General features: G+C 41.1%; 1 protein-coding gene across 5 annotated transcripts in view; it reads right to left on the bottom strand.

The window, feature by feature from the left end:
- Window positions 1–245: 245 nt before the first annotated feature.
- The window catches only part of KDM6A (lysine demethylase 6A), a 274,824-nt gene continuing 262,487 nt past the window's right edge, over window positions 246–12,582 (bottom strand). For all 5 annotated transcript variants that reach the window (XM_077817638.1, XM_077817656.1, XM_077817647.1 and 2 more), the window contains 3 exons: window positions 4,264–4,390; window positions 3,157–3,327; window positions 246–1,127 (listed from right to left, as the gene is read on the bottom strand). In XM_077817638.1, coding sequence (XP_077673764.1) covers window positions 1,098–1,127; window positions 3,157–3,327; window positions 4,264–4,390 — 328 coding nt within the window. In that variant the 3' untranslated portion in view covers window positions 246–1,097. The remainder of the gene's footprint in view (window positions 1,128–3,156; window positions 3,328–4,263; window positions 4,391–12,582) is intronic.

Genomic DNA, 12,582 nt, shown 5'->3' with positions numbered 1-12,582 from the left:
AAAATCATACTTTTGTAAGCAATACTTTACAGTAGACATCTCAAATCTACCATATTTGTAAAACTTAAAATGAGAGAAATTTAGGCTCTAAATTTTTATCCATATATTTATATTCAGATTCTATATATATTATATATACACACACACACGAGTATATATAAAATATATATAATCAGAGTCCAAAAATGAACAAAACCTAGGCACTGTACATAAAATCTTTTTTAAAACTCAAACAATAGAAAAACTTTAAACATTAAACAATTTTAATAAAAGTTTCTGTACAATGCTAAGCAGTTTTATTTACATATAGAAAATGTAATAGGAGTAGTGTTTGAAATTACAGCACTCCTTAAAATTTCAATGGCAGGTAATCTGGAAAAAATAACAGCATTCCATTCACAAATATTTTCAAGCAATAAATATGTATTTATAAATAGTGTAAATTTACATCAAGATTAGAAACAAAAATCACAAATCTGAAGTTTATTCCTTAGTCTATGTGCAACCCATTTATCTTTGTGACTTGGCTGTTAATTTTTTTAAATTTTATTTTAGGAACCAAAAGTGTAACCATCATGGTTTCAAAACAAGACAGAAAAACATAAAAGCCGTAAAAAATTTATATCACCTAACTTTTCACATTAAAAAAAAATGTTGCCCAAAGAAAGACTTAAAATTTCTAACTACCTTACAAAGAAATGACCAGCTAAGCTAGTACTTTTTCCAAGGGAAATTCTGAAGGGGAAAAATGGATGAAACTAATTCATCAGCCCAGAAACAGAGAAATACAAAAGAGGTGGTCTTCAAGTCAGTAGTCTGTATAATGTTGCCAGTTTTGTCAGATATATACAAAACATGGAATTATTATTATTTTTTTTTGAAGTACAGCTGGATGAGCTTTATTTATTTTGAGTTCTGGAATAGGAGGCAGTGCTCTCTCCTGTCCAGTTGGTTGACACTCCGCACTTGGAAGGTTGCATAGACACAGCTTTCAAGCCAGCAGCCTTACAGGATAGCTACAAAAAAAATCAGTGGTGCAGAACTGGGTCACTTCCTGAATATCAGAAAAGTTTTCATTTAATGTCCATGGAAAAATGTCAAGATGAGGAGGATGGCAATGGAGGAGCCTGGAAAGAAAAAATAAATTACTTTTTCTACAATGGGCAAAATGCAGTTATTCAATAAAGATCCATGTAAACAATACGTATAAAGTTTAAGGGACATATTAACATCATTGGTTTTATATTTCAGGATTTTTTTTAAGATCACATTTGTGATTTTTTTTTTTTGCATATTCAAGTACAATTTGCATTTCATTTTATTAATATTTTACATTAATACTCTCTAGGCACAGGTACAATTATTTTAAATCATCCATCACAACAACTATCTAGATAAACATGCTAAAAATTAGACAACAGAACTCTTCCCCATACAAGCCTTCTGGCTCATCTCAGAAGAAGTCTCGGAGAACAGATATTTATAGACTTATCTGTAACAATCACTTCAGTATCTTAGTGCTTCACAAACAATGATTTTGGGTCTTTTACATGTGAACTGAAAGCCAACAATTTTGAGCTCTGTTAAACGAACGGAGGAAGTAAATTCCAGAGTAGAGGGTCCCGTACTGAGAATGCCCTGGATATTTAAATCATGATACCTTAGCTAAAAGCTTACAACTTATCTCATAAGTCTAGTAAAGAGAAAAAACATTTATCCAAACAAACACTGAATTGCAGCTAGAAATTAATCAAAAGGCATAGTCATTTCTGGACTGCCATATTCAATTACAATACAACATCTCAGAACGCTCTATCCAACTACTGTCTACTTTCCTGTGAATGCAAGGTGCATCAGGAATCAATTCAGCACCACTCTTCACTCTGATTATGAACAAGACATCTGACCTTGCCTGCAACACTGAAAACCATATGGAATGAATGGACAATCATGCATTAGCACAGTTTAAACCAGCAGGCTACACCATACAGAACAAGCCTACAAATGGGCAAAGGTAATGGACACCAGGGTTTTTGCTTTATAACTCAGATGGAAAGGAGGCCCCAAACAGAACTGTTTGAGAGAATTCTCTTGCCAAGCGGAGAGAAAGCCAGGTTCTTTATTTCCTATTAGAAATGACGTCAGAGTTTCTCTTAAACATGGTGCTATTCTCTCAGCTTCACTATTTTTATTCTTCTTCTCACAATCCAGGGGCACACAGAGGTTTCTGGGGGCGCAGGGCAAAGTTTTAAACTGAGGCCTCCACCGTTCCAAAAAAATTACCATGGAAATGAAAAGTTTAACACAATGGGATGGGGTGGGTTTAAGAAAAGGCCCAGGCCTGTGGGGTCACTGCCTCCCTGTGGAGATAACAGTGGGACTCCAACCTGCATGCAGCCAGTGAGCCACTACTCGCTCCACCTCTCCCAGAGCTCTATTCCGGCTGCCAGTGGGAGCAGTATCCCAGAACCCTCAACTCACTCCTACCTCCAGACTCTCAGCCTGGCAGGTTGCCTCAGGCCCAATGCAATGATGCTAGTGGTGTCTGGATACAGGCCCAGTTGGGATGGGCAAGTCACCTCCAACAATAATCAATGGCAGGCACCACACTTCAGTGGCACTGCGACCCTGTGTGCCATGTCACAATGCCTTTCACTCAAATTTGGCCCAGTTGCTCCTCCATGATGATGAAGGGATGGCTGAGCCAAACCTGAATGGCGCTGAGACCCCATATGCCAGGTCGCAATGCCTGTCACTCAAATTTGGCACAGTTGCCCTGTGGTGATTTTGGAGGCCCTCTCAAATGGGGGTCCCAGGGCAAACTGCCCCCCCCCCGCCCCCAAGTTATGAATGGCCTAGTCTCTATATGATCCAGACATGATCTTCAGGTAGCCTCTATATTAGACTTTTAAGCCTCATCCTTGTAAATTTTAACAACTGTTTTTCTCCGGAAACTCATTTATACACTCTGTAGTAAATTATTGTACTTTTCCATGCATTTCTGTCCCTTCAATATTTTTTTCTGTAAAAACGGAAAATATAATTCCAGAAATCCATTTGAACCAGAAAATCCAAGGTATTCATATACAAATAGGTACCAACACAACATACAACAGCTTTACAAAGATAGTTTTTCACCCACTGAATATAACTTACTAATGTAAATTGGTCATAGGCTTGCATCATGTCCTCCATTTTGTACTGTTCTAGCACCACAAAATTTTCCAGATTCCCGCTTATCTTTCGCGCACAGTCTTGGCAATGTACAACATAGGTCTTTCGAGAATTGCTCTCACTGGTGACAAAAAGCAGATTAAAGACTTCCACCTGTGTAACAGGAAACAAATCAGAGTTGACATCTGTTTTTTGGAAAGCTACAGAAAATAAGGCTTGGCTGGTTTGGGATTTATATTCTGACTGTGTGCACGTGCACATAGAAAAAAGACAAGGTAGCACAAGAAAAATTCACACTTCTGGGGTTCAGTCACAGAGGTAGGAACTCTTCCAACTCATGTCTACTTCTACTACTAGATTAAGATGTTTGAATGAAGGCACTAAAGAAAACGCAGGCGAATATTACCAAGCGAGTTTCATAATCTGAGAGTTATACTTGTAAGGTACATACTGTAAGCATTATACCCATTTTGCAGATGGGTAAAAAGAGAAATTAAGGCCAACATTTTCAAGTGCCCACTAATTTTCAGTGCCCCCCCTTTTTTGGCTTTTCAGCTTGGGACAAGAAGTGCTAAAATGATGCTTTTCATTTGGTCTTTAGCAAAATTGCTATTCTGTTCTGCAAAAACATATTATTAAATACTAGGGAGAATCAAAACACCTAGCAAGACAGGGATGTTCTATGAAGAGTGCACACCAAAGTTCTCTCTCTCTTTGGGGCTATTTCTGACCAGTGAAATACAATAAAATAAAATTCTAAAAATGAAGCTCAGCGGATCACATTCAATACAGATGGGATGAGCCTTTTTTTAAGAATCCCAGATAATGGAAAAATATTGCATGAGTAACATGTCCATTGAAAAAGAGAGTTTAGCAAAATACAGCCCATATCTAAAAGATTAGATTGTAAGGTCTTAGGAGATGGCAACTGTGTCTTCTTACATATATCTATTTACAGCAGCCAGCAGATAGTGGGTGCTACTGTAATGCAAATAAAGAAATACAAAATTAACAACAGCAGCAATAATAATGGAAGACATCCCAAAAATAGATCAATTTAAAATTGCAAAGTTCTTTACTTCTACTGACCTCACAAATGCTACAGTAATGGGCAGGCTCTTCCTTTGTTCGTCCATGCCAGACAATCTCTTTTCCTGCAGCAATTAGAGCTTCCCTCAATGTCTGACACTGCTTGAGAGTTCTCAACAGGCAATACCTATCACAGAAATCAAAAGTAAATAATTATACACAAACATTTCCCCTACATTTAGTTCAAAACTAAACTTTATCTGTTGATTTATTCAACATTAACCCCCACCACAACAGTCAGTATATTTCATTTTAATTGGAGCAAATGAAACTTCCTTAAACAGTGAAATACTGTGCTTTTTAGTGTACTGTAGTTATACAACTGTTTTAATCTAACATTATCAATAAGAAGTTTGGTTGACTTACTGGGATAAAACAAACAGCTTACATTTCATATATGAAACTCAAAGCATTATGTTGCCGACCCAAGGTATCATTTTACACTAACACCCTCCTAAAAAGAAATCATTTCCTCAACACAACTGTCTTCCAGTGACCTAAAGTCCAGAAACTCGAATTTTGGTAGAAATTATTATAGATTAGGAGAAAAAAATACCCAGACTAGTTTCAGGAAATATTTTCTGTAGATTTCTCTAGAAAAATATTATCTAAAAATGGAAGAAAACTTTGATATTGGTTTGCTTACTGCATTAAGGAAGAAAAGCTTAGTGTGCTCCCAAATGACTATTTACAATTGTTTGCAATATTTTTATGTAAATGACAAAAAACAGATTTGAATTTTAGCTCATCCTGTCAAGCAATATATCATTTTACTTTCCAATATTATGTGAACTACAAGTGTGTTCTCATAAGCGGGCCAAAATGGATCACCTGAGTTTTTTTAATTTCAAATGTGTGTGTCATTTACAATAATTTTCAGTTCTTAACTATCCTTTGCATTTGAGCAATACTCTGATTTTCCTCTCCAAAGGGTCGCTACATACATTACAGACACACTGGAAAACATAAGGGGAAGAAAAAATGCTAGATGGAAAACTCAGTGGAAAAAAATTTTATTTCCCCTTCCCGCCCCCCAAAACATTGTTCAAACACAGTGCTAGTTCCTTACTTTTTTTTCACTGTATAGTCTTAAATTGCTAATGTATGTTTTATACTAGTTTCTTTATGTTAGCAAAATTTTAGATACTACATTGAGACTTTATGTTCGTCCCCCACCCTGCAACACCTAAATCCAGGGACTTGTTAGTATTGTATTGCAAGAGCAACACAAACTCAAACTTGCAAATAAGCCCATTCTACATTAGCAACTGACTCCACCTTCTGACATACTGAACTTTCAAAAGTTGAAAACGCTGAAATGCAGGCTATTAAAAAAACGAAACATTTTTTGGCCTGTGAATATAAAAGTTCTCAATAACTTTGATAATGTATTTGAAGTCTAAATAACTTTTCATTGCTAACACGGAGAATTCTTTTTTTGAAGTGACAGATTTTATGCCACTATAAGAAATGTTTAATACAAATACAGTTTTAGCCCCTCATGTATGACACTTACACACATGCTTAATTTCAAGCACAAGTAATCCCCCACTGAAGTCAATGAAAGGGGTTATTCACGTAAGTAAATCTTATACTATGTGTACCTATCTTAAGTATTTGTAGGATCATGTCCTTAATTTTCAATATTTTGGTTTTTGACTATAGAAACTTAGTAAAATTCAAATAAGATACCCTGAATGTAGTGGCACTTTATAAATTTTAATCTAAAGTTGCTATAGCACATTCAAATTAAATTAGTGTTACAAAGTTTAAACCACATTTTTTTTTATTTTTTTTTTTAGTATCAAGTGACTTAAATCACTTTATCCAATGGAAAAGAAAAGGTCTGAGATTATGTCAAACAAAAGGAGGAATGATTAAGTCAGAGAAGACAAGAGCTAACCACCTGAAAAAGTTTTGCTGCAGGAAATCAGGGAATTAATTTATATCAAAACCAAAAAAAAATTTTATGAAACATTTTAAAAATAGATACATCTCTGTAAGAAAGGTAAGAAATGCACAGCACTTGTCCTTACTAATAAAATATGAGTAGGGTGACCATATTCCCCTACGCTGAATAAAGGACACCTGATAAAATTATTCGTATTCAAGTGAGTTCAATGTCAATCAATCAGAACTATGCAGTATAAACATTCAAATTAACATCAAGTTGACTGAGCCCCTGTTAAAAAGAAATACTACGTAGTTGGATTCTTTTTATTTATCTTCTTATCTTTAAGTCTTTATGGTTCAGACGGGAAGAGGTCACACACACACACACACTCTCTCCCATATACCTCGCTCACGGGGTGGGTGGGTGTGTGTGTGTGTGTGTGGGTCCGGCCAGCCCTCCACTCCCTCCTGGCACTCTCTGCCCTCCATGCCTGGCTGGACTGCCAGGAAGAACGCCGTGTCTTCCCGAGGCAACATATTGGGGAGTGGGGGCACACAGGGTCACATGCTCCCCCACCAGATTTCTGCCAGGGTTCACATCAGAATGTGGCCAGCAGCATCCTTTTGGCACTGTGCGGGAGGAAGGGAAGGGAGCGGCTTCTAGCCACAGGAGAGGAGTGGGAGGGAGTGATGATCTGGCCCATGTCTTTGCAGAGCTCATCTCTTCTACTCCCCCAACCCTTGCGGCTGGATGCAGCTTGTCCCTTCCTGCCTGCACAGTCGAAAGGCAGACACCTCCAGGCTGCTGCTGGCCATGGACATAACCCAGCCGCCTCCTGTCCCCCGGCTACAACACGGGCAGGAAGGGGTTAAGCCCTGACGATGCATTGTGCACCAGGGCCCAGGGAACCTGACCAGAGAGGTGGCTCAGCAGGGGAGGGGGCCTCGGGACAAAGCAGCCCTGAGCTCCCTGGGGGCAGGACCCAGGGTGCGGGGGTGAGGGTTGAAGAGGGTGCTAAACCCCTGCCTGGGGGGTGCTGTGGAGCCTGCAGGGTTGGGGCATGAACAGGCTTGAAATGGCTTCCCCCACACCACTCCAGAGCTTAGCTAAGGGGTGGAGAGGCTTCCCCATGATAGCACCGTGCGAGGCTTTGGCACATGCAGGGCTCAGCTCCTGGAGTATCTTGGGCTTTCCTGGGGCCCCAGTCCAGCCTGAGGCAGTGGGGGAAGAAAGCTGTCGGGAAGCTGAGTGCTCGGACCACAATGGGGAGCAGGGGACCCCACGTGTTGCAACTTGGCCCCGTCACCAGCCTTGCACACCCACCCCCATCATCGGCCACTGGACCCTCCACTAACCACTGGTGGGTGGGCTGCTGGCAAGCAGGGATCCGGCCAGCAGCAGGATCTACCAGTACTGATGGGGGGGGGGGGAGGAGTCAGAAAATACAGGATAACATGCCCATTTAAAAAAAAAAAAAGTTGGGACACCTGCAGGAGGGCTTAAATATGGGAGTGTCCCTTTAAAAACAGTATGTCTGGTCACCCAAAATATGAGCCAACTGTCATTTAGCCCATCAGACGGCATTTACCAATATTTAAATCTAAACTGAGTAGCTTTGAGAGAATGCATATGAAATTTCAGTTATACAATTGCTCATTAAGAGCCATCATATTATATAATTATGCTACAAGCATATGAGTTTATTTAATTTATTTAGTTCTTGCACTGAATTGCCATTAAGAATAATGCAGACTTCTGGGTCATATGGGGCAGGGTCCATAATTTGCTGGCTGCAGAAAATCAAATACATTACATCTATGAAGGCTGTTGGTACATGCAATCCCTAATCAGCCCAGCTCTCTCCAACATGCCATTGCAATCACACCTTTGAGATTAGCCAATTAAGTTTTTATCAGTTTGGGGTAATGATAGGAAGGCAGCAGGTGGGATTAGTCCAGCATCAGACATCTGAGGACTGGAAAGACACCTTTTAATTTTCTGTCTATTCTATTTGCTGGCTACCCTGTTTTTGTAACTGAAAGAGCACAATAAAGTAATTTATTAGTTTAATAATTCAGGAAAAAAGTCTGATATGCTACTTGCTTAAGAAGTATGCCTTGAATTAAAAAGAAATAAAAAAAAACAACTGTCAATATTTTGTGCTCCCATACGAATATTTAGATGGGTTCTTTGGGCAGGCCTAAAAGCCCTTCCCGCAATTGTTCTTCAGAGTCTCAGCTTTCATTGCCAAAAAGTTTTCTAGCTGTTACAGTTGTGAAGAAAGCATTCAAAACGAGCAGATGTTGCAGTGATATCTGCCTGAGCTTTTAGAGAGCCTGAAAACTGTGATGCCAATGATGATAGTTAACAATATTGACATTTTAAAGTATTTCATTGCTAATCAAAGCATATAAGAAAGAAGAGTAAGTATCATTATGAAAATCTACATCAGTGTTTCCTAACGTGTGTAATGTTGAAGGACTTGTTAAGGGGAGGGGGCAGTTGAAAGATGTACAAATTAACAACACACAGTGGGGCTGAAGGGATGCACGACTAATTTCACTTTCCTGAAGGCAGGCTCAGCTTTCAAAAATTTGGGAAACACTGCTCTAAGTAGTATACTTTATTAGGGTATGGGATAGGTTTGTAGTAAAAAAGGGTAGACCTTATGGTCTAGTACAGACGTAGGGTGAGGGGGATGTCAGCCTGATTTCTTCTGTGAGAAATGGTAGCGAGGTCTGCATCTGAACTTTTATATATTTGATGAAGTTTTCAAAACCTGGTTTTCATCTTGTCCATCCCCCCTTGATGCGGGGCTGTTCTCTATAAATATATCCCTCAGTAATTTGTCTACTCTGGTGTAAATATCCTGGGTAAATATGTGTATCATCTGAATCTGCTGATTTGGGTATATTCATTATTTCCTAAGTATCCTTTTACCCATGCTTTTATAATCAATATCCCTTCACTGCTTTCTAGTTACACAAACCCCATTTTCTTTATTTCATCCAAAATGACTTTTCCCCCTATAAAGCTGTTGAGTATTGCAATCATTTTAGAATTACTGTCTCCCTACTCATTCATTAATGTGTCCCCATTCTCTACTACTTCCTTTTTCTTTTGCCCCAATATATTTGTAAATGCCTTTCTTATTCCCTTTAGACAGTTCTGCTATTATCATCAGGGGATTTTTTTGTTTGTTTTTTGGGAGATGGGGGTGTCTTTTCTCAGAGCAATCTTAACTTATTTGGAATATTTTTATTTGGTTCCCCAAACAATTTCAGCCCCACCTTCAGATCTTTGAACACTGCTTTTTTATAAGCTTCTAGTCCTTTTTCTTTTATTTTATGTAAAAGGACAATGCTGGGTTGCACACTTATTGTGATGTCTTAAGATGCTCAAACTTTCTTTCAAATGCGTACATTTTAATTCTTTCCCTTGCACAATAGTCGCAAACATTTACAGGTATATGCATTCACATTTAGTTTTAAATAGTGCTCATTGTCACGTATGCCAGTGCCTCTATGTCACTGAAGAACATTTTTGCTTATTTTTCAAATGAGAAGCACAAGTCACTTTTTTATTTCAGCAAAAACTCTTCCTCTACCCTGTTTCCTACCTATTTTGGTACTTAACTCCCAAAAGAGGGGACTGTTTTAGACTATCTAGATGCCTTGGATTTCCTTGACCTGTGTCCATTTGGATACAAATCTTCATTTGGCACAGAGCTGGCATCTGTTGCATTGATAAATAATCTCTTCCGATTATGAATAAAGATCAAGTGTTCATGCTGATATTCAATGAGCTATATTTGAAACCAATGACTATAAAGTGTTGGTAATAGAACACAGAAGCTAGCAGGAGTGGACGTAGCTACTCTCAGGCGGCCCCATCCCTTTCCCCTTGAGCAGGTCCAGTGGATAGTTTTGGACAATGGTTCTTCTCTCCCAAGGGCACTCAAATGAGTTTTCAGAGAGTACCAGTTGGAACCCCTATTCTCTCTATATATGGGGCCGAAATGAGGGCTAGAGGAGAGATATGGACTGCAGTATGTTCTGTATGCTGACCACATCTTTCTGTCTCCATTTCAACTAACCTGATAAGTATGAACAAACACTTGTTTCAGAGTCTAGCAAAAATTGTGGGCTGGGTGATGGCTCACTGGATGAGGCTTAATCCAGGTAAGACAGAAGAGATATTGGGTAGACTGGGGAAAACAACTGCAAAGTATGGCAAAAGATTATATCTGCCATCTGATTAAGGGGGTTCTTCATTTGTACATTTGCAGTTTAGGCATCTAATTAGATTCCCAGCGGCTGTTAGTCAAACAGAAAGCAATAGTTTAGACTTCCCTGGGTTTGCTGGAGAATCTCTGGGACTTCCCAAGGATGCTTACTGTGAGCTCTAGCATCTTAACTGAAAGGGTAAGGAGGTTGAATTTTTAATAAAGGCATCTTTATCCAAAAAGTTAGTCACTGAAGCTATACAGATGTTCACAACCCCCTAAAACACAGACTCTTAAACAGTCTGACTAAAAATCCCTTCCCCCTCAACTTCCAATCTTGGCATTTGTGCTGTCACCATTTCGTTCGTTCTCCAATCATCAGGGTGTGTTCCAGCCTAGACAGAACACAAACTTCTAATGTAAAAAAGAATCAGGAAAATACCCTGACTTTTTTTTTTTTTTTTTAAAATACATTCTTAAAGGGGAGGGGTGCGAGTGTAATATGCTCTCTGCTGTAATTTTCTCTCTTGCAGGGTTAAACCCAGTTTTTTACAGGTCATCTTCAAGGTGATTTATAAGCCCCCTCAGCTTAAAAGGATGAGAACTGCAGGGCATTCTTTGTGATGAGTCATTTACTCTGAAATTCATTCTCCTCTACCTTGCCTGGAGTGACCCAAAAGCTCACGAATATGTTGGCCCACAGAATATTATTCCTGGGGCAATTCTGTGCCACTGCACGTGCACAGAATTAACGTTCCCCGCAGTTTTTTTTGCTTCACTGCAGAAAAATGACTTTCTGATGGGGAAGCAAAGGGAAGCCACAAGAGCGCTCGTGTGCCCCTTCCGAGCAGCACAGGTGTGTCATTTTGGGTGCCTGGAGCAGCCACTGGAGACGTAAATCACCACAGGGCGCGATGCTGAGGACATCCCTGCCAGTGGTTCTTATCCTGTGCTGGGTCACCTACTAGTCCCAGCTGGGATGGGCAGGATGGGACTTCCTCTTCCCCTGCAAGGAACGGCCAGGGCAGACCCACCCCCGGAAACCTCCTTTGGCTGCAGGAAGCTCCGCATCCTCCCCTTACTTCCTGCCCCCATCACTCCGCAGTCATGGAGGGAGGGGTGACTGTGTGGGGAGCTGCTCCCCTGTCCACCCAACCCCAGTGCATCCGGATGGCCCCATACCCAGACACCCCTGCCAAGCCTCACCCCCAGCACCCAGAACCCCCCACCGAGGCCCCCGCACCTCAACCCTCATCCTGTCAAGCCTCACCCACTGCATCTGAAGCCCCTTTACAGCCAACCCCCCCGTTGAGGCTCCTCCCAGACCCCCCCCCCCCGAGTCCCCTGCACTTGAACTCCCACCCCGAGAAGCCCCACCCCCAAGCTTGGACCACCCCAATGAGCTCCTGCACCCAGACCCCCACCTTAATGAGTCCCAACCAGCTGTACCCGGACCCTCACCTAAGCCCCACTCCCCCAGCACCAGATTCCTTCCCCCCGTACACCCAGAACACCCCTGCTGAGCCCCAGTCACCTTCACTGGACCCCTATGCAGTCCCATTGTCCTGCGCCCGGACCCTCTACTGAGCCACCTGCACCCAGATAACCCCACACAGAACCCTCTCACCCCACACCTGGATCTCCCCACACTAAGGCCCTCCCTACTTGGATTCTGCTATTCTGAGCCTGCCTGCCCACACCTGGTACACTTGGCGTGGAGGGACAGGGCTCCGGGTATTTCTGGGGCAGGCCTAGGCCTTGTGCTGTGTCAGGGTCTGGAGCAGCCTCACCACTGAGTCTTTGTCCTGGGTGATGGTGACGATGGCGATCTCCCAGCTCGGTGCAGCCAATGGCCTATGCTCCCCACTGCCATGCTTGAGCCTCCGCATTTATTTATTGACAAATAAAATTTGCAGAATTTTAAAATACCATGTGCAGAATTTTTACTTTCTTGGCGCAGAATTCCCTCAGGAGTAAAATATGCTGGAATACTCATCTGCTTTCTCAGGATTTCAGAGGGCGGAAGTGATGCCAGATGATTTATTTTTGTATGGCATGAAACATATGTTAAAGATGACCTTCCTTAGAAGTTTTTAAGGTCAGGCTTGACAAAGCCCTGGCTGGGATAATTTAGTTCGTGTTGGTCCTGCTTTGAGCAGGGGGTTGGACTAGATGACCTCCTGAGGTCCCTTCCAACCCT

This window comes from Eretmochelys imbricata, chromosome 1, assembly GCF_965152235.1.
Source record: "Eretmochelys imbricata isolate rEreImb1 chromosome 1, rEreImb1.hap1, whole genome shotgun sequence".
NCBI classification, from domain to species: domain Eukaryota; kingdom Metazoa; phylum Chordata; order Testudines; family Cheloniidae; genus Eretmochelys; species Eretmochelys imbricata.
The sequence above is the reverse complement of the archived record's forward strand: the minus strand, read 5'-3'. Positions and strand labels throughout refer to the sequence as shown.